The sequence below is a fragment of the Mobula hypostoma genome, chromosome 18 (assembly GCF_963921235.1).
Source record: "Mobula hypostoma chromosome 18, sMobHyp1.1, whole genome shotgun sequence".
Taxonomy (NCBI): Eukaryota; Metazoa; Chordata; class Chondrichthyes; order Myliobatiformes; family Myliobatidae; genus Mobula; species Mobula hypostoma.
In genome coordinates, this window is record NC_086114.1 from 19,594,684 (window position 1) to 19,618,296 (window position 23,613).

The window sequence follows — 23,613 nt, forward strand, 5'->3', positions numbered from 1 at the left end:
AGCCAATCAGCAACTGGCACAGTGGAAGGGGCTTTTGACCAACAGGCAAGTTAACCCTTCATGTTACAACACCTCAGCTCATCAAAGACTTTCTTACCCTGCTGCATGATTTTTCTGGTATTCCAATGGACAGCTATTGACATCTCATCTAATACGAGCTCATTCAAACTGCCATTCCTTTATCCCATACCATAACTGTCTCATGTCTACCAACCTTTATAGGCTCCTAATTCAGCAAACCCTTAATTTATTTTCATGTTCGAACTCCACCATGACTTTGCTCCTCCTTATCTCTAATCTCCTCCAGCACTGAAACCCTCTGATATAATTCTACTCCAATCAAACTTATGGTATGTAACTCCTAGCCCCTTGACTTTAAACATTCCTTAGCCATTTGGTCTCCACCTTGGACTCCCCCGCCCCCGCTCCCCCAACACTATATCCCTTCATTTCAAAGTTCAAAGTTTAAAGTACATTTATTATCAAAGTATCTATACAGTGCCTACAAAAAGTATTCACCTCCTTGTGAGTTTTCATGTTTTATTGTTTTACAATGTTGAATCACAGGGGATTTAATATGGCTTTGAGACCAATCAACAGGACAAGACTCTTTCATGTCAAAGTGAAAACAGATCTCTATAAAGTGATCTAAATTAATTACAAATATAAAACACAGAATAATTGATTGCATAAGTATTCGCCCCCCCCCTTTTAATATGACACACCAAATCATCACTGGTGAAGCCAATTGGTTTTAGAAGTCACATAATTAGTTAAATAGAGATCTGTTTTGGAGGCCTGTGTGCAGTCAAGGTGTTTCAATTGAATGCAGTAAAAATACACTGGATCTGGAAGGTCCAGCTGATTATGAGTCAGTATCCTGGCAAAAACTACACCATGGAGACAAAAAAACACTCCAAGCAACTAAGCAACTCTGTGAAAAGGTTATTGAAAAGCACATGTCAGGAGATGGAGACAAGAAAATTTCCAAGTCACTGAATATTCCTTGGAGTACAGTTAAGTTAATCATCAAGAAATAGAAAGAATATGGCACTGTAAATCTGCCTAGAGCAGGCTATCCTCAAAAACTGAGTGACTGTGCAAGAAGGGGATTAATGACGGAAGGTACCAAGAGACTTATGACAACTCTGGAGGAGTTACAAGCTTCAGTGGCTGAGATGGGAGAGACTCACCTACAACAACTGTTGGCTGGGTGCTTCACCAGTTGCAGTTTTGTGGGAGGGTGGCAAAGAGAAAGCCACTGTTGAAAAAAACCCACATGAAATCTCGGCTAGAGTTTGCCAGAAGGCACATGGGAGACTCTGAAGTCAGCTGGAAGGTTTATTAGTCTGATGAAACCAAAATTGAGTTTTTTGGCCATCAGACTAAACACAATGTTTGGCATAAGCCAAACACGGCACATCATCAAAAACACACCATTCCTGCTGTGAAGCATGGTGGTGGCTGCATCATGCTGCGGGGATGCTTCACTGCAGCAGGCCCTGGAAGGCTTGTAAAGGTAGAAGGCAAAATGAAAGCAGCAAAATACAGGGAAATCCTGGAAGAAAACCTGACGCAGTCTGCAAGAGAACTGCGACTTAGGAAAGATTTGTTTTCCAGCAAGACTACGACCCTAAGCATAAAAGCCAAAGTGGACAGGAATAACTTAAAAATAACAAGGTTAATGTGCTGGAGTGGCCAAGTCAGAGGCCAGACCTCAATCTAAATTGAGAATTTGTGGCCGGACTTGAAAATGGCTGTTCACTTATGACCCCCATGTAATCTGACAGAGCTTAAGTAGTTTTTTTAAAGAAGAATGGGGAAAGGGGGTGAATACTTATGCAATCAATTATTGTGGTTTTATATTTGTAATTAATTTAATTACTTTTTGGAGATCTGTTTTCACTTGGACACAAAAGAGTCTTTTCCTGATTATCAGTGTCAAAAAAAGCCAAATTAAATCCACTGTGATTCAATGTTGTAAAACAATAAAACATGAACACTTCTGGGGGGAGGGGGGTAAATACTTTTTATAGGGACTATACATTATACAACCTTGAGATTCGTCTCCTGACAGGGAGCCACAAAACAGAGAAACCAAAAATAACCCATTAAAAAAAGACCGTTAAGCACAAATCATGCAAACAATAATTGCAAGAAAATAGCTTTCTGAACTATAGTCCACAAAGAGAGTACAAGACCCAAGACAGATAGTTCAGTGCAGAGCCGAGTAAGCGTCATGGAGCAGCAAGCTGAACCTCACCTCAGGCCCCGACACCCTGACCTTTTCAATCTGGCCCAGCGCTAATATCATCATCCTCGATATACTCTAGAGCTGGGATCCCACTGCCTCAATTTGGCCTGTACCTGACTTTTCGATTCAGCCCAGCGCTCAGATCATCGTCCAAACATCATGCTCAGTCACTTCCATATGCTCTCATGCACCTGGTCCCCACCGCCTCAATTTGATCTGTACCTGACTTTTCCAATTCGGCACGACACTTAAATTGGTGTCCAGCCATCAGGTTCATTTAATCCATTCCCAAAAACTTGTCTCCTGGATCACGGTCCTTGTCACTAAATGACAATAAAAGAGGACTGCGTGTCCTCATAATCTAATATACCCTCTTTCTCAATGCCAGTTTTGTCTAATTAATCTGTGATGTGATATTCTTTCATGGGACTACATCATTGAAGTTGTAATTGTGATTGAAGCAGTATACAGGGATACAAAGCCAATTTACTTACGACTGAAAAGGTTGCATGTTATGCAAAAAAGGTCGAAATCCTGAGATGCACTCAAATACTAGTGTTCCAAAGCTCCAGTAGTCTACAGTGACTGTGTAAGATTGTGAATCAAATAGCTCTGGAGCCTAGAAGAAAGACAACAATGCTTTGAACACACAAGTTGTTTTTGGATCTCTTTAAAATAAAGGATAAGAAAGTAAACCAACATTGCTACTGACATGCACATTAACTCAAAAACGTTTGATATTCATCTTACTATGGTATAAGCTGTGATCAGCTAAAATCGGCGTGATCAATTCATTGACAAACCTCAGATACTGGCAGTTATTTAATCTCTAAGCAGACCATGTTATAATAATAACAAACTTTAGATAAAATGAACCGAAAATATAAATAATAAATTTACTGGTCCTAGTTCTTCTACAAAGAGGTTACATGAAATATGAATAACCTTCTTCAGAGATTTACAGGTTTGACTTGACTGAAAGATACACTTACATACATCTCAATTACATACATTTCCTACAAGAATATAATAGATACAATTTTTAATCTGAAACCCTTTGATAATGGTTGAATATCTTACATTTATGGTCTACTGTTGGGACTGAAAAAAGCCACTTTAGATAAAATTAAAGGAGATTGGGAAAAGGATTTACAGATTTTCATATCTGAAGAGAGCTGGAAGATTATTTTAAAATTGCTTAATTCTTCATCATTATGTGCTCGTCATTCTTTATTACAATTCAAAGTGGAGCACAGAGTTCATTTGTCTAAAGACAAGCTCTCCCGTTTCTACGCAGATATTTCCCCTTACTGTGATAGATGTACTAATGGAGTGGCCACACTAATTCATATGTCTTGGACATGTCCGAGCCTTGAAAAATTCAGGAAAGATATATTTCAAACTTTTTCTGCACTTTTCAGTGTCAGCTTTAAGCCCAATCCTTTGACTGCCATGTTTGGTATTGTTGAGGATAGAGCTACAAAATTGAAGCCATCTAATTTGCGGGTATTGGCCTTTATGTCTCTTATGGCCAGGAGGGCGATCTTGCTCAAGTGGAAGGAGGCCGCCCCACCCACTCATAGTCAATGGCTATCTGACGTTATGTTGTGCCTCGATCTAGACAAGATTCGCTGTTCAATTTCTGATTCTACACATGATTTTCTAATATTATGGGGACCCTTTCTAAATTATTTCCTTAATCTTTGAACTGTTATTAAAGTGTGGATCTGAGCCATTATTATTATATCATATGGTAAGGTATTTTTTTCTTCTTTTTCTTTTACCAACCAGCTCATTTTGGGAGTGGGGGTAAGTTCTTTTCTAAATAAAATACAATTATTTTATTTTTATTTCATTTTATAATTCAATCTTTTTTTCTACATGATTGATTTGGAATATGGGATACTGTGATCATAATACTGTGATTTAAATGTAATGTAATTCGTATTATTTACTTGTATCCTTTTGAATTTTGTATTTGTATTCATGTAATTTATATAATATCAATAAAAATATTGAAAAAGAAAAAATAAAGATACACTTACAACAACATGGAGAAAGTTTGTCCCACTTCCATCAGGGAGGAGGCTGCGTAGCATCCACACCAAAAGGACCAGACTCAAAAACAGTTACTTTCCCCAGACAATAAGGCTGATCAACACCTCCACTACTACTTTATTATTTCCTGTCATTCACATTATGTACAGTGGTGCTAGAAAGTTCATGACTCCTGTAGAATTTTCTCTATTTCTGCATAAATATGATCAGATCTTCACTTAAGTCCTAAAGCTAGATAAAGAGAACCCAATTAAATAAATATCACAAAAAACTTCGTACTTGTTCACTTATTCATTGAGAAAAATTATCTAATATTTCATGCATTCGTTGGAAAAAGTATGTGAATCTTTGCTTTCAGTAACTGGGCGACCCCCTTCAACTAAATCTTTCCAGTAACTGTTGATCAGTCCTGCACATCAGCTTGGAGGAACTTTATGCCATTCCTGCTTAAAAAACTGCTTCAACCCTGGGATGTTAGTGGGCCTCCTTGCATGAACTGCTTGCTTCAGGTCCTCCCACAACATTTCTATAGGATTAAGGTCAGGACTTTGACTCGGTCATTCCAAAACACAAATTTTCTTCTTTTCAAACCATTCTGTCGCTGATTTATTCTTGTCTTCGCGGTCGTCTTTTTTCACGATCATTTTCATTTCAGGTGACGGACTGCTACCCTGACATTCTCCTATAAAATGTCTTGATACAATGTTGAATTCACTGTTCCCTCAACGACTGCAAGCTGTCCAGGCCCTGAGGCAACAAAGCAGCCCCAAACCAGGATGCTCTTTCCACCACGCTTCACAGTTGGGATAAAGTTTTGGTGTTGGTGTGGCATGCCCTTTTTCCTCCAAACATAGCAATGTGCATTTCTGCCAAAAAGTTCAACTTTATCTATCCAAAGGACATTGTCCCAGAAGCGTTGTAGAACATCCAGGTGGTCTTTGGCAAACTTGAGAGGTGCAGCAATGTCTGTTTTTAGAGAGTGGTGGTTTCCTCCATGGTGTCCTTCCATGAACGCTATTCTTGTTAAGTGTTTTTCTTATAGTAGACAGATGACCAGAGATTTCAGCAAGTTCTAGAGATTTCTGCAGGTCTTTTGCCATTACCCATGGGTTCTATTTCACCTCCTTCAGCAGTGCATGTTGTGCTCTTGGTGTGATCTTTGCAGGATGTCCACTCCTAGGGAGAGACCAACAATACTAAATTTCTTCCATTTGTAGATAAATTTTCTTGCCATGGACTGATGAATATTTAGGTCTTTAGAAATGCTTTTGTAGCCTTTCGCAGTTTCATGCATCTCTACAATTCTTCTTCCAAGGTCCTCTGAAAGTTGTTTTGATCAAGGAACAGTGCACATAAACAGATCTTTCTTGAGAAGAGCAGGCTCTGTCAGTAGCCTAACTTTGTTTGTCTATTTATAAGGCAGGGCATCTCTACAACCCACACCTTCAATCTCATCTCATTGATTGGGATTGGAGCACCTGACTCCAAATAGCTTTTGTAGAAGCTATTTACCCCAGATGTTCACATACTTTTTCCAACAAATACATGTAATATTGGAACATTTTTCTCAATAAATAAATGAACAAGTATAATGTTTTTGTGTTATTTACTTAACTGGGTTCTCTTTATCTAGTTTACCTGAAGATCTAATCACATTTTAGGTCATATTTATGCAGAAATAGAGAATATTCTACAGGGTGCACAAACTTTCTAGCACCACCAAATCCTCCAAGAGGACCACAACCTTCTCATGGTGTGGAGGCTTGCATACCTCAATGACCTGGAGAGCTATGCTGGTTGAAGTCAGAGCTTTATGCTTTAGCTTTTGGTAGGCCACCCATGCCAAACAAGTCAAAGGGTAGAGGCCAGATTCCAGGTTCGGGGGTTCAGCTCAGGGTTAACAACCCTGACTGGTCAAACCGAACTGTAATGTAAACAGCAATGAAGAATACTTCACATCTGTGTGCAATGGTATTCCTGAGTATCCACCTGGGACTTACATGACTGACGGTAAACCGAGAGGAAGCTACTGACGTGATGAAAGAAGCCGTGAATGCCACCAGAGATGGAGGACCTTCATTGCTGCCTGAAATGCCAGTGCCATAACGAGCAAAAGAAGACCTTATATGTAGCATCACTTTATGAATATATAATCAATGTAAATTAACTTATGTATTTACATTTGTGTTTTTCATTATTATTGATCTTTTTTTTGTGCTGCATTAGATCTGGAGTAACAATTATTTTGTTCTCCTGTACACTTATGCACAGAAATGACATTAAACAATCTTGAATATTGAATCTTGAAATTATTCACTTCTGTCAAACACACAAAGTAGTCTTCAGGCAAGCTGGAGTCATAGTGTCAGCTGAATAACTTAAAGCAAGATTGATATCAAAATGCTGTTTTCCTTTTGAAACTGATAAAACTGAAGCACTTCTACTGGAGGATGGAATTATAAAATGACAGGCAATTGTGATTTAAAGGTGTAAAGGATTTAATAATCGGGAATTTTAATAGACCTATATTCTTAATTCAAATTTCTTATCTTTTCCAGACGTAACATTCTCCCAACAGTAATCATTGAATACATTTCACATGCTTAAAAATGCTACTGAGACGGAATACAATTAATTGCGTTCATAAGCACAAGAAATTCTGCAGCTGCTAGAAATCCAGAGTAACAGACGAAAAATGCTGCAGCAACTCAGGTCAGTCAGCATCCATGGGAAGGAATAGACAGTCGACAATCTGGGTCGGGACCCTTCATCAGGATTGGCCTGATTATGTTCATATATTACAATACCTAAGTCATAGCACAATAAACAATGCAAAGCAAAGCTTACCAGATATTGTAATGTCCCCACGAAAGATGTGCAAAGACTTCCTTGGTCTAGATCTTTGGCATAGCCCAAGTCAATTATTTTATGTATCAACTGCAATAACAAAAATACATTCATTTGCTCCATTTGGTAAATATTTTTACAACTGAGTAAAATCCTTTTACTAAATATTAAATTCTGTTATGTGGATCATACATTTTGTTGTTAAGTTACCGATAAAATTTAACTCCTATTTTCTCATTCCACCTTCACCTCACTATAGAAAAACAAAAGAGAAATGCTGCTAATGCAAACTCCAAATGAAAACTGGAGAATGAAGCTGCTGTAATCTTGTATAACTGTTGAGAAACTGACTACAAAAATCAAGTACTGAAGATAAGTAAAACACTGAAATACAATTTGAAGATCAGCTAAATGGAATCACAGTTTCAGTGAAACACATTGTGAATTAATGGGAACAAAAATATTTATCAGCTTTTGATAAATGTTTGAATAAAAATGGAATTACATGGTTGCCATGGATTATGTCTTATTAGAAAGCTATCTTAAATAAAGTCTGGAAGAGCACTGTTTGTTCATTATTAACAAATGTTGCTATAGGCGTCAATGAAACAAATACAGATCACAACTCAACCAACACTCGGACTGATTCTCAGTGGGGAAATGAGATTCATGCATTCCTATAACTCAGCAAACTAACTGTAAGCATCAGAGGGGAAACCATTCCCTTGAGATTACCTAGCTACGACTAGGTAAGCAAGAATCAAACAGAGCAAAGATAGTCACACTCAAATGACAGATAAAGGTGCTGCAGAGGAAAGGTCAAGTTATTGTGTTGAGAAGGGAACTGACACCATTTGTCTTTGAATGGACTCTCGTGTGCATGGATTCGAAACTGATGGAAACCCGCTTGATGAACTTCAAGAAAAATGGGCTCAGATTTAGGAGATGACAATTCATTCAATGATCTCTATCAGAAGTAAAGATTGGAGTTGGAGTAGTAGTTGCAAGGACAGAGGGGACAAGATGCTTTTTTTTAAATAAAGGAAATGCTGAATTGAAACGAAGAAAATGGCTGGATTTTGAAGTACAAGTTATATTGAACATGCACATTTGGAGCTTCTGCAAAATGCTTCCTTCATTTGCAAATGAATGATTTGTCCACTTAACAAGGAAAGCTATCATTATAACTAGCATAGATGCAAATTTCTAACTGAAGGAAGAGAAAAGGAAACAGAAACAGAAAGATCATACGTTGATCCAATGCCTCTATCATAACAAAAACAATTAAATGGTAAGGCATGGACAATCAGACACAAAAGAAAAAGGTCCAGGATGATAGGATTAGAAATCTGCCCATATTTCTTAAACTTTAGTTGGATAAGCAAAGGATAAAACTCTGCTTTTCCCCCCGCTGCAGTCTGTAAAGAGTTTGTACGTTCTCCCAGTCACTGCCAGTTTTCTCTGTATGTTCCAGTTTCCTCCCAAATCCCAAAGCTGTATCGGTTAGTAAAGGGTCACATGGATGTAACTGGACAGTGAGGGCTCATTGGGTCAGAAGGGCCTGTTACCATGCTGTATCTCTAAATAAAAATAAAATCAATAAAATTCTATCTATTTTTGTTTTAATTATTGTTACAAATCACTCACCTTGCCATTATCATCTTGCAATACAATATTTTCAGGTTTCAAATCTCTATGAATGATTCTGTGGTCATGCAAATACTGGATGCCAGAACCTGGTTAAAAGAAAATCCAAAATAGTAGGTGAAAGCAAGCTTGTTTTAAAGCAGGGTGCTTTTGTTCTTAGGACTGATGAGATCATAGAATATTCATGATACAGGAGGCCATTTGGTCCATGGTATTCATGCTATTTGGCCTAATCCCACCTTCAAGGACTTGGTTCTCATTTCCACAGGTCAGGTCTGGTTAAGTACATTTTTCAAGCACCCTTTAAATGTATGAGGACTTCTGCTTTTACCATCCTCCCAAGTTAGTGCCAGATTTTTACAATCCTCTCAGGAGAGAGATTTTTCCCATATTCTCCCTCTTTTAATCCTTCTACCAATTAATTTAATCCAATGCATCATGCATTTTGACCTTTTGCGCCATGGATTATCTAATGTATCAAAATCAAATATTGTAAAAGAGCAGTAGGTTAGAGAATGTGAGAACTGCAAGGAGACCATCACTGATCATAAGAAAAAAAATACGCGTTATATGTTTCAAGACTTTACAGCATCTTGTTTCTTTCTAAATGAACTTTTCCATTTACAGATTTTGTTTTATTTTACCCTTTCTGACACTTCCAACTTTGCTCTTCCACAGATAAAATAGGCAACTCTTCAAAATTCAGTTTAGCATTCTTTTTAAGAGCGAGGAGATTGGCACCGCTTTCTCACCCCCGCTCCCATTAAAAAATTAACATCAATGTTACACAGGGAGAGACGAGTGCCCTGTTGTCAATACTTCAATTCAAGTGCAGCATGGAAGGTGAACCTCACAGATAATATTAAGCACCTCAGGGACTGGCCCCAGTTTGCTTTGTACAACATGAATCAAGAGGATCTCACAGGTTAAGACAATTTCTCTTCAGGAAAACCAAACACCTTTCCTTGACTCATCATTAAACCAGTTAGGTCAACTCAAGAGAGATATTCTCTTTATTGAGCTCTGCGATCATGTTGACTTCTCTGTGAAAACTTCACTGCTTAGTCAACATGCTACAGAAAAATAAGTTTTACCACATTCAATGTACATTACAGTTGTTACATCGAGATTACTTTAAACTTAGTGAACATGAACATCAATATATTCACCTGTAACTTCGAAATCTCAGCCAGGTCTCTCAATTCGTAATAATAAAATATCTGAGATGTGCAAGGATGCCAGAAAGGTGACTCAATAAATGCATAATATATGTAGGAAACCTAATAATCATAAACGAATAAAAGTACTTACCAACATCTTGCAATAAGCTTAATACTTGGCTTTCTTTAAGTCCACAGCAATTTTCAGGCTTGCTCAACAACTTGAAACAAAATGCAAAGTTAGCAAAAAAACCCACAGAAAACACATTTGAACAAAAAATACTAAAATTATCCTGCATGAAAATGGAAGATGCATTATAAACCTCTAATAATAAATACACAATTCAAACTAAATATATTCTGTTCAAATTATTTAAAAAATGGGAAAATGCAAGCACGCTCATAGAAAATTAAAGAGTTTTCCACAAACATAAAAAAGGCAAAAACAAAATTTTAATGTCCATTTGTTGTAAACTATGTTTTAAATGTACATAATGTACATAAATATAAGCAATGTTTTAAATGTATAAAAGTGCCAATTATAATATTAGCTTTATAGAACCATACTGTATGGCATGCAAAATTTGCACGAGTAAAACATAGCTGACTGAATTTTGAGTTTAAAAATTAACTGAGAAACAAAGGTTTGGATATGTTTCTGTAGGAAAAGATAAAATTACTTATTAACAAACTCCTATATCTCCATGTCAGGCAAACTTGAGCAGAAATAATCAAGAGATGCTACAGCATCACCCAGGATAAATGTGAAAATATTCTTACCCTAAATTTAGGTTTCTATCTCAACAACAGGGAGAAATGCAACACCTGAGCAGAATTTTGTTTTCTCCCCTCTGATGATGAGATGACGATTAAAAGGTAAGCAGTGACAGACCTGATGAAGGGTAGCAACCCGAAACATTGACTGTTTATCCCTCTCTATTGATGCAGCCTGATCTGCTGAATTCCTCCAGTATTTTGATACCATCTAATGCTGGAGAGGCTGCAGGCTACTTCTGCTGCTATTTTTAATGATTCCAGAGGGCTGGAAAATTACAAATGCCACTCCACTCTTCAAAAAGAGAGGGAGGTAGAAGAAAGGAAATTATAGGCCAGTTAGCCTGACTTCAGTGTTTGGGAAGATGTTGGAATCCACTATTAAGGATGTGGTTTCAAGGTATTTGGATGCTCATTATAAAATAGGCCAAAGTTAGCATGGTTTCCTTGAGGGTAAATCTTGCCTGAGAAACCTGTTGAAATTCTTTGAGAAAGTAACAGGTAGGTTAACAAGAGAGTCACTGGATGTTGTTTACTTGGATTTTCAGAAGGCCCTTGATGGACTGAATGGCCTAATTCTACTCCTTTGTCTTATGGTTTTATGTTCTTGATCAAAATGACCAAATTGATGTCTACACACACAAAATGCTGGAGGAACTCAGCAAGCCAGGCAGAATCTATGGAAAGGAGCATAGTCGGCGTTTCTGGCTGAGACCCTTCATCAGGACCAGATTAAACAGATGTTTAATACATAAAGAAATTCTTTAAAAAATTTGCGATCACATTAAATCCTCTATAAGCTAAAATTTTCACTTTAGTGTGTCCTTCAAAATTACCTTACGCAAGTTACCTCCTGTACAGAATTCCATCACTAGTAGAGGGACATCATTACATGCAATATCCTGCATTTCCTCCGGAACTTCACGAGCTTTCACAACATTCGCATTGCTTAACCTTTTTTTTTGGAGGAGGGGCAAGAGAAGAGATGTGATGTTCAGATACCCATGATAGTAGAAGTAATCGATAAACAGTCAAATGCATTGAAATGAGAGAAGGAAGGACATTAAACATTACAGCACAGGAACAGGCTGTTTGGCCCACAATGTTCTGCCAATCCAATTTAGTAATCAAATGGACAAACTAATTAATTCTCTGTGCCAACAAAAAGTCCATATCCTTCCATTTTCCTCATTTATGTGTCTATCTAAACATCTTTTGACACTCTAATGTATCTGCCGCTGTGTAAGCAAATTGCTCCTCACATATTCTTTGAACCTATCCCATCTCACCTTAAATGATGGAAAACAAACTAGAAAACACATTTAACAAGCTTGCCAAATATAACTTTACTGTAGCCTTATTGATAAACTAGAACAACAAATCGTCTCCACTGTAAAACAATTTCTATTTTTTGGAAGTTCAACTGTCTGAACTATACATTTGAGATTTAACAACATGAAGGAAGTGGCTAACTATTCACAAAGAAGAGGCGCAATTTGCTATCAGGCCTCAGTACATTATGGAATGTTACTCCTTGTGAAAGCTCACATACTCGGTACTCAGACTGTGGCCATCAAAATTCAAAATTGCTCATGACATTCCACAGAACTTTGTCTGGAAGAACTCACTCCATTAGTACAAGACAGCATCATCTCAGTGAGTCTAACTAGGACACAGGAAATCAGGAAAAGAATTTCTTTATTCAATTTCTGAGAATTCATCATTTGGACAGTTTGCCAGCCGGCACAATAGGAATCTACATATTTGGGTCAGACTGAAGTTACTGAATGTTTGAATAACCTCCTGCATTTTTACAATATCCCATACTGATGTTTTTTCGGCAAGTGCCCATAAGGGAGGACCAGTAATGCAATACTAAAATGTGATCACATTCATTTCCCGTGTTTCAACATGATCAGTGCCAAATGAAAGTTAAGCTAAGATATAGTCTGCTGATTCTGCATGTTACACTGCAGATCTCTAGAGTCAATTGCAGATCAATCACCAATTTCAAAGCTAAATCAGAAAATCTGATTAAAACCTTTGCAGAGACCACCCTATCTGGCCTGACAAATCTAATCCCATACTGAAGGTTTGCCACATTATTTAAATTTGAAAAATCTATTATAGTCTTTTTGACGAATTATGTTTTCCTGGGGGAGGGGGAATGAGGGGAAGGGGTTGGAATTAATAGAAACTGTACAAACTGTGCAGACCAACATACTCCCTTCAACCACCCAGAAAAAGGCAGATTGTCTCACAACTCACTGCTGTTTGGGATGCCTTGCAAATTCGGTTGCTATATCTACCTCTGGTGCAAAAAATAACCACATTTTAAAAAAAAGAAAAAAATTACTTGATTAGATGTCCTCAGGCTATGCTAGATAAATACAAATGCTCTCTTTATTTGGTTTATTGAAAGATGAAAATTACAACTTTCACCCTTTCATGTCATTTGATATGTTTGCTCAAATCCATGAGTTACCTATACTTTGATAAGTTTCATTAACTTTTGGCTATTTTTAAGATTCACAGCTAAGTGAAATAACATCTTAAATATTAATGAAATTACATTCAAATGTACAGTAACAAAAACAGTGCAAATGTAAATATACCAATGCACAACTCAACCAATCATGGAAATATGAGAGCGAAGTTTCATGTTTTCTGGATGGACAACCCAATTTATTTTCATTGAAATTATGCTAAAGCAGTTTCTTGACATCTGCACTACATATGCCTATAATGAAAGACCAGTAGGTATCCACTTGAGTATTATTTTGTTTCAGGTTATTTTCTAGATTTAACTAAATCTCCGCTGCTTACCCTCCAACACAGGTCTTCAACAACTTATCTCAAAACCACAAGAGATTCTCCAAATGCTGTAAAACCACAGTAAACACATAATGCTAGAGGAACTCAGCAGATCTCGCAGCATCTATAGAGGGGAATGAAATGCTGATGCTTTGGGCCGAAATGTTGATTCCTTATTCCCTTCCATAGATGCTGCCTGATCTGCTGAATACCTCCAGCATTTTGAGTGTGTTACCCACTTTTCAATATCTACTCTTCCCCCAAGTTGCCTCCTACTTAAGAAAGCAGTTATTTCCTATCTTACTGTACATGTCACTCATGGGACTTGGGTAACCAAACATGCGTACCACTTCTTAACATGAGGAATATGCTTTTGCAAGCTATTACAAAGCCTATAATGATTTTCCCAAGAATCCCGCATCAATTCATTAAGTGCTATACTGTATATAAATAGCTGGAAACAGAATGAATGATCTGAGGTGGCTAATGGTTCCTTAAGCCATTTTTTAAAGATCAACATCTGACATCAGTAACAGAAACACTCAAATTCTAGTTCTCTGAAGAGGTACTTACTTTTTCATAATTTGAATTTCATAGCACCATCTCTCTTTGTTTTTTGCACTCAACTCCAAACGGCAGGCTTTAACTGCTATCCTCTCTCCAGTAGTCTGGAATAGAATTGTGGATTAGAAGGTTTATCTCCAATAAAATTCATGTGGAATAGATTGCCAGAGACAGCCGTGGAAGCTAGGTCATTAGGTATAGTTAAAGTGGAGGTTCTTAGGTTCTTGATTAGTAAGGATGTCACTGGTTATGGGGAGAAGGCCGGAGAATATGTCTGAAGGGATAATAAATCAGCCGTGATCGAATGGCGGAGCAGAGAAACGATCTAATTCTGCTCCTGTGCCTTATTGTCTAAAATTAGAAGATAATTAGTCAAAATTGCTGACTAAGGTACTAATAGATGACAAATTTCAAACAATGCACTCACATTCAGTTCACTTGAACATTTATCTGAATATTTGGCTTACAAACCATAACTAATGTTAGATATACATCTTATGGAATTCTAAACTATAAAGTTGAAAGTAAATTTATTATCAAAGTACATACATGTCACCATATACAACCCAGAGATTTGTTTCCTTGCGGGCATACACAGTAAATCCAAGCAACACAATAGAAGCAATGGAAGACGACATTAGATAAAGAGTCCTTGAAACTGAGTCCATAGGTTGTGAGAACAGTTTAGTGATGGGCTGAGTGAAGTTATGAATTCTGTCAAATTCACTAATAACATTGACTATTTGAAATGAAACCTTCAGCATGAAGAATTGCTACCAAATTGAGTCAATTTATTGATAAGCATTGATCTTTTTATTCTGAATCACCATAAGTAGTGTCAGCAAGATTAAATGCTTCACAGCCAAGCACCATTCACTATTCATCTAACACTCACAAACTAACACGACAGAGAATATAAAATCAGATTTCAGTAGAAACCCTCACTTACTTTTCTTGATTTTGAGATACACCAAAAAGCCATGACCTGACAATGGTGAAGACTTGTCTTCATAATATATCCCGACCTCTTACTAAACTAAAAATTGTAATTTCTACTCAGAAATGTAGAAAAATGCCCAGGCGTATTATGGTCACAAAGGGAAGGACTAAATCAATTGAGAGTATTACCACGCATTCAATTAACTTTCAATTATATTAAGTGTTATCAAGTGGCATAACTTAAACACAAGGAATTCTGTAGATGCTGGAAATCCAAAGCAAAACACTCAAAATGCTGGAGGAACTCAGGTCAAGCAGCATCCATGGAAATGCTTTGGGCTGAGACTGAAAGAGTAGGTTGATTGTTTGTTCATTTCTATGGAAGTCCTGAAGAAGTGACACAACTTCCCAAAAACCAAACATTTCTCAACTAATAGGAGGTAACTCCCCTTGACATCAATCCTCCAAAGGAGCCTGGTAAAACTAAAGTCATGTGAATTGAGCAAAAACTGGTGTCATACTTAGTTCATTTGAAGATGGCTACAGAAAGACAATTGCCATCCATATAGAAAAAAACATACAGGACTTCCCTACCAAAAGTCTGTCAGTACCAAACCCTGGAATCTTTTATTTTTCTCTTCTTGCAGAAATAATTTTAACTTCAAATCATCTTAGTTTTACAATTACTCAGAGTAGCTTGCTAGTAGCTGGAAGCAACTGGGTGCCCAATTAGCTACAGGGTATGATGTGGACAGATTGAAAGAACCATTGCACTTCAAGTTCAAACACCATCTTAGAGGCCTAATTTGCAGAATTTTGTTACACAAATACTGGTGGGGAGGAGGACCACAAATAAATTGGGATGAGAACATAAAATAAGGGAATCTTCAACTGTTCACATAATCATCAATTAAGGAGCAAAAATTTTTTAACAATTTTGGATGCTCTACTGGAAGCTAGGGGCCTAAGAAGAATGGATGAGCAGAAATATTTCCTTAAGTTTCACATTATCTGTTGATCTGAGAAAGGACATAAAGAATATTTCTGCTGCTCTTTAAAAAGTAATTTATTGACTTCAGATTTGTTGTTTAATCTTAAAAACTCTGTAGTCTTTTGTAGTTAATTGTTAGGAGTGTGTAAAACTTACTTTATGTTCATACATATAGACATGTCCAAAGCCTCCTGCTCCAAGACGTTCCTTTAGATCCCAAGGCCCACATGTCTGAACTTGCTTAAAAGGGGGTTTCTCCATTCTCAATCAGAATCCTTAATGTTGTAATTAAAAATAGCAAAGTTATCAATAAAGCCATGCTAAGAAACTTAATCCCAAATAGAACAACAGATGAAGGGCTAAAGAATGCACAAAACAATTTCTACTTCAGCCTTTCTTTTTACCTCATGCTACAAAATCAGGTTATCACTGATATACATTGTAAAAATTACTATAAATTACAGCAATAAATAAATTATTGGAAAAGACAAATAACAAGGTAGTGTCGTGCCACAGTAGAGGACAAATATAAATGGTGCAAGTGAGAAAAGAAGTGCAAGTTTAACTCACGATTCAAGATTCCATTTCACCATTCATTTTATTAGATCTCCACTTAGCTCTGGAAGGTCTGGACTGTGAAGATGCATACTTTTTATTTATTGAGATGCAGCGTTGAATAGGCCCTTCTGGCCTTACAAGCTGCAGCGTTAAGCTTGCCTAATCACGGAACAATTTACAAAGACCAAATAACCTACCAATATACGTCTTTGAATTGTGGGAGGAAACCGGAACACCTGATCAAAACTCACACATTCACAGGGTGGACGTACAAGCTCCTTACAGGCGACGTTGGAATTGAACTCCGAACTCCAACACCCCGAGATGTAACAGCGTTATGCTAACTGCTACACTACGTCAGGAGGCTCTTCATTGACCATCCCTCAAAACTAATCAATAAGCTCCAAGACATAGGCCTCTATACTACCTTGTGTAACTGGATCCTCGATTTTCTTACTTGTAGTACAGATTGGCAACAACATCTCCTCCACTATCACCATTAACACAGGTGTACCACAAGGCTGTGTGCTTAGCCCCTTGATCTACTTGCTTTATCCTTAAGACTGTGAGGCTAAGCACAGCTCCGATGCCATATTTATGTTTGCTTATGAAGCCAATCTTGTTGGCTGAATCACGGGTGGTGACCACAAGACACAGGATCAGAATTAGGCCATTCAGCCCATCGAGTCTGCTCTGCCATTCCATCATGGCTGATGCCACTCAACCCCATATACCTGCCTTCTTGCCATATCCTTTGACACCCTGACCGATTAGGAAACATCAATTTCCACCTTAAATATACCCACAGACTTGGTTTCCACCACAGTCTGTGGCAGAGCACTCCACAGATTCATCACTCTCAGATTAAAAAATTCCCCCTTACCTCTGTTCTAAAAGGTCACTCCTCAATTTTGAAGCTGTGCCCTCTGGTTCTGGATACCCCCATCATAGAAAACATCTTCTCCACACCCATTTTATCTAGTCCTTTCAAAAGTCAGTAGGTTTCAATGAGATCCCCCCACATTCTTCTCAAATTCAGTGTGTACAGGCCTAAAGCTGCCAAATGCTCTTCATAAGGCAAATGAAATACAATGGTGGAAAAGGTATGGTCATTCACTTTGGAAGTAGAAATAAATGTGCAGACTATTTTCTAAACGGAGAAATCCAGGAAACTGAGATGCAGAGGGACCTTGGAATCCTTGTGCAGAACACCCTGAAGGTTAACTTGCAGATTGAGTCAGTGGTGAGGAAGGCAAATGCCATGTTAGTGTTCGTTTCAAGAGGTCTAGAATACAAGAGGCGGGATGTGATGCTGAGGCTTTATAAGGCACTGGTAAGGCCACACCTTGAGTATTGTGCACAGTTTTGGGCCCTCCATCTTCGAAAACATGTGCTGTCATTGGAGAGGATCCAGAGGAGGTTCATAAGGATGATTCCAGGAATGAAAGGGTTATCATACGAGGAACATTTGATGGCTCTGGGCCTGTACTCACTGGAATTCAGGGGATGAAGGAGGATCTCATTGAAATCTTTCGAATATCGAAAGGCCTAGACAGAGTAGATGTGGAAAGGATGTTTCCCATTTGGGAGAGTCTAGGACAAGAAGGCACAGCCTCAGGATAGAGGGGCACCCTTTCAAAACAGAGATGGGAGAAATTTCTTTAGCCAAAGGGTGGTGAATTTGTGGAATTTGTTGCCATATGCATCTGTGGAGGCCAGGTCGTTGGGTGTACTTAAGGCAGAGATTGATAGGTTCTTGATTGGACATGGCATCAAAGGTTACAGGGAGAAGGTTGGAAACTGGGGTTGAGGAGGAGATTTTAAAAAACATCAGCCATGCTTGAATGGCAGAGCAGACTCAATAGGCCAGGTAGCTTAATCCTGCTCCTATATCTTATGGTCTTATATGTTAACCCCTGTGTTCCTGGAATCATCCTCATGAACCTCCCCTGGACTCTCTCCAATGATAACACATCCTTTCTGAGATATAGGGCACAAAACTGTTGACAATACTCCAAGTATGGCCTGACTAGTGTATTATAAAGCCCCTGCATTATCTCCATGCTTTTATATTCTACTCCCCTTGAAATAAATGCCAAAATTGCATTTGCCTTTTTTACCACAGACTCAACCTGTAAATTAACCTGCTGGGAGTCTTGCACGAGGACTCCTAAGTCCCCCTGCACCTCTGATGTTTGAATTTTTTGCCCATTTATATAACAGTCTGCACTATTGTTCCTTTTACCAAAATGCATTATCATACATTTCCCAACACTGTATTCCATCTGTCAATTATTTGCCCATACTTCCAATTTGTTTAAGTCTTGCTGCAATCACATTGCTTTCTCAGCACTACCTACCCTACCACCTATCTTCATAACATCTGCAAACTTTGCCACAAAGCCATCAATTCCATTATCTAAATTATTAACAAACAATGTGAAAAGTAGCAGTCTCAATACTAACCCCTGAGGAACACCATTTCTCACTGGCAGCCATCCAGAAAAGGCCCTCTTTATTCCCACTCGCTGCCTCCTGCTTGTCAGCTATTCCTCTATCCATACCAGTATCCTTCCTGCAACGCTATAAGATTTTATCTTGTAAGCAATCATAATACAAGAGGGAGCCACAACAAAGATCTCTCAATGTCAGCAAAACCAAAGAGCTGATTATTGACTATAGGAGGAAGAAATTGGAGGTCCATGAGCCAGTCCTTATTAGGGGATCAAGGTGGAGAATGTCATGTTTTGCAACGTCAAAACATTAAACTAATTCAAAGGAAGACACAGGATTCCAAAAATGTGCATCTAACTTCGAGTTTACTTTAAACGAGGTGCACACATATCATGTGGTAGTGTGACAACGTATATAATTCACCTATATTTATTTAAACAAACAGGATTGCACGCACACACACACACACACACACACACACAGAATTACTTGAATATTAAATACACAACACTCCTCCCTGCTGGTAATAAAATGGACGAGTTGACGGCGCTTGCCAGGTGTCAGAGAACATTTCGGGAGTGCAGTGTTATGTGTTTTACTGGGGCTGCACGAGGACATACCCGATCAAAACTTTTCCATGGATGGCTTCCAGACCATTCGGGCTGACCGGAAGTGCACTGAGAACGGTAAGCGTAAAGGAATTGGGGACTTACTGTTCTGGTTAACAATGGATGGTGCAATCCTAGTCATTTAACGATCCAGGAATGTGTTTGTAGACCGGATATTGGACTTTTTGCTGTTGGACTCTGGCCATATTCCACCGAGATACAACACTGGGCGTCACGGGAGGTTGTTCCTGCCTGTGGCCATCGAACTTTGCAGCTCCTCCCGTGGAGGGTCAGACACACTGAGCCAATAGGCTGGTCCTGGACTTATTTCCATCTGGCATAGTTTGCATATTGTTGTTTGATTGTTTGTGGTTTTTGTATTGCTATATTTATGCTCTATTCTTGGTTGGTGCGGCTGTAACAAAACCCAATTTCCCTCGGGATCAATAAAGTATATCTATCTATCTTAGCTATAAACTTCAACTCAACAGAGAATGCATTTCAACTATATACACAGTATATTATATAATACAGCTGCCATATAGACACATCCACAGCAGAGTAAATTTTAATTTGTCCCACTTAGGCCTAAAGATTTAATTGCTAGGGAAGATTTCTTACTCTTGTGGGATAACGCCTTTCTTGACAAGGGGGATCACTCTGCTTGGCAGGTGAGACTTGCGACTGTGAATCAATCTCAGGTTCTGTGGCTTCCTCCATGGTGGTTGTAGGAACTGACTCAGACTACAGGAAGTGGTTCTGATAGCGGTAGCCAACTTTCTTCTCTAACAACTGATTCTGCTCTCCTCAACTGATCAATGTGTCTGATATCATCTGGAGATGACCATCACCACCGTGTAGGAGAGTTGTCCGGTTCAGTTCTTAATCTTTCCAAGTACCAGCTTCTGACAACCGCTACAGTCCTTCGCCAGGACTGCTTGTGCAGGAGTGAAACATCGAACTTCTTTCTTTGAGCAGCCCTCAATTTGTCTCAGTAGTTTGTCCTGCATACTCCTTCTGAAATTGGGTTTCAAAAGATCCGAGCGTGAACACAAGGGATGACCAAGGAACAGCGTAGGTGGTGAGTTGTTGATTGCGGAGTTTTTTGCATTATGATATGCAAGGAGGAAATTGGCAGCTTCTGGTTCAGTGTTAGTGTAGTGTGTTCTGCTGATATTGCTCACACTGCATTCTTCAAACTCTGGACGAACCTAACTGATAAGCCATCTGTAGCTGGCTGATACAGTGCAGATGTAATGTCTTATTCCATTCATTTTTAGTTATGATTGAAATTGTTCCTCTGCAAACAGTAGTCCATTGTCACTGATTAAGTGCTCTGGGACAGCAGTCCTTGAGAAGAGGCTTCTCAATACATCAGCAGTGTGTGAGGCTGTAGTGAAATCTATTAGGAACACTTCTAACCACTTTGTTGCAGCAACCACTACTACCAATAAAACTGTGCTCATGAATGGTCTGGCAAATTCTACACAAATCCTCTGCCAGGGCAATGCAGGCCATTCCCAGGGATGGAGAGGCACTGCTCTTGGCATCTTCTGGACATGTTGGCATCCCGTAGAGTGCATGGCAAGCTACATAATTTGCTGATCTATCCAGGCCACCAGACAAAGCTTCAAGCAAACACTTTCATTTTAACTATACGTAGCTTCTCCAATACTTTAGCTCTCAGCTTGGGTGAAGCAACCACTTTCAATCCCCACACAAGGCAATCTCCATCAAGGGCAAGTTCATCTCAGTGCTGGTATAAATGGGGAAACTGGAGTTTCTGTTGCACATTCCTGCCGTTTGGTAGACTTGAAACAGTGTGAGGTCTTTGCTGGTTTCCCTTTGGATCATCTCTGCCACACTAGGGATACTTATGATTTGCATTAGAGAGAATATGTCAAGGGGTGTGTCTATTTTAGTAAATTTTTCTGATATTTCCTTTTCCAAGGGTAAATGGGCAATCCATCACCATTTCCATGATTAGTTATCCTCTTTAATTCAATCTTGAATTGTGTCCTCCAAGAAACAGAGCCATTCTCTGCATTTGTGCTGCTGCTGTTCGTGAAACACCCCTCTGTGGATTGAAAATGGACCAGTGGTTGATGATGAGTAATAAAGGTAAACTCTCTCCTGTTTAAGTACCGATTGAAGCATTTTACACCCCAAAACAAAGGCCCCTCTTTCAATTTGTGCATAGCTTTTCTCTGCAGCGGTAAGGGAATGTGATGAAAAGGCTACGGGGTGTTCACTTCCATCATTCATAACATGTGAAATTTCTGTATCAGAGGCGGGCTTCACTGAACAATGTGGATCATAATGTGTCAATACACTGTCTGATGTCACTGTTTCCTTTACCTTTTTGAAAGTCATCTCACACTGCTTTGCCAATTGCCATTTCTTCCCAATTGGCACTAGTAAGTTCAAAAGGTAGAGCACAGTAGTTTGGCAGGAAGCTGTTATAACAATTGACAAATCCTAATAAGTGCCACAACTATGTCACATCCTTTGGCCTTAGGGTATCCACCACTGCCTAAATTTTCTCAAAACACTTGTGTAGTTCTTGAGCATCAATTGTATGACCACAGTAAGTTCAAAGGTTCATTTATTATCAAAGCATGTATCCATATATAACTCTGAAATTTGTATTCTCCAGATAGCCACAAAACAAAGAACATGAAAGTTGTTCAGAGAGAAACATCAAACCCACCGTCCTGTACAAAAAAGAAGAGCATCCCAATCATCAATTCCCCCCTAAACCCCTTTCCCCTGCACAAACCAGAATAGGAACATTGACCCCCAAAAGACAATCTCTCCCCCGCACAAAGAACTAACAGAACATCAAACCCCAAACACCTTCTCCTCGCACAACAAAACGGAAAAAGAGGAATTAAAAAAGACAAAATACAAACACGGCAAGTCTAAAAGAAGTCCACAGTCCATAAATGCAACAGTCCAAACCATAAACGCAGAACCATGATACCATCCTGCAATATCACTGACATGCACTGAAAAAAAGGGACACCACACGATGCAGAGAGGCTTACCTGTTTGCCACAGTGAGCCACACAGTAAAAGGCTGCCCACAGATTCTTTATCCAGCAGTGAGCAAAAGGCAGGCAGTCAGTGCTGAAACTCATGCTCACCTTCTGCATTCCCCTCAATGCTTTAATCAGCGATTAATAGATACATTAAAAGGCAAAATGGAGTCAAACATCGGCTCAAAGTTTCTTTACATCAAGACAGTCCGAGTGCGCGCTCACTTCCTGGAATCTTCTCAGAGACAGCAAAGCGCTGGATCACTCAAACAATCTCCAATCTGTAAATTGCAGGCTCCAACAGTCCCAGAAACACACTCAAGGAGGAAAAACAAACGTAAAAGTAGTAAAAAAAAATACTTCTGTTTGCTGTCTGGAAGATGTCAACCAAGGACCATTGTACATAGGCACTATCTTGGTTTAAGGAATTCACACTGATGCTTGGTTTAAAGAATTCATACTTGTGTCGTGCACTGAGCCCATAATCTGCTAATCTTTTTTACAATGTCTTGAGGTTTTGGAGATGTTCCTTGTCATCCTTACTGGTAACAATGATGTCATCCAGGTAGTGCTACATTCCTGGACAGCCTTGCAGCACCCGGTCCATAGCTTTCTGTCAGAGTGTAGATGCAGATGCTACTGCATAAGTAAGCCTTTTATAGCAATAAAGCCCTTTGTGAGAGTTTATGGTGAGAAATACTTTGGACTCTTCTTCCATCTCCATCCGCAAATAGGCCTCAGCTAAGTCCACTTTGCTGAAGTATTTTCCTCCAGAAAGGTTTGCAAAATTATCCTCTATCCTGGGCAGAGGCTCTTGATCTACTTTCAGTATTGGGTTGATAGTAACATTAAAAATCACCACAGATCCTGACAGACCTATTCTTCTTGGCTACTAGGACCACTGGTA

General features: G+C 38.8%; 1 protein-coding gene across 4 annotated transcripts in view; it reads right to left on the minus strand.

The window, feature by feature from the left end:
- Window positions 1-23,613, minus strand: part of chuk (component of inhibitor of nuclear factor kappa B kinase complex) — a 96,653-nt gene that overhangs the window by 67,911 nt on the left and 5,129 nt on the right. For 3 of the 4 annotated variants that reach the window (XM_063070512.1, XM_063070511.1, XM_063070513.1), the window contains exons 2-8: window positions 16,205-16,323; window positions 14,128-14,222; window positions 11,577-11,694; window positions 10,118-10,187; window positions 8,807-8,895; window positions 7,160-7,249; window positions 2,749-2,873 (exon numbers count right to left, since the gene is read on the minus strand). In XM_063070512.1, the coding sequence (XP_062926582.1) occupies window positions 2,749-2,873; window positions 7,160-7,249; window positions 8,807-8,895; window positions 10,118-10,187; window positions 11,577-11,694; window positions 14,128-14,222; window positions 16,205-16,309 (692 nt within the window). In that variant the 5' untranslated portion in view covers window positions 16,310-16,323. The remainder of the gene's footprint in view (window positions 1-2,748; window positions 2,874-7,159; window positions 7,250-8,806; window positions 8,896-10,117; window positions 10,188-11,576; window positions 11,695-14,127; window positions 14,223-16,204; window positions 16,324-23,613) is intronic. The other variant, XM_063070514.1, reaches the window with a different exon arrangement.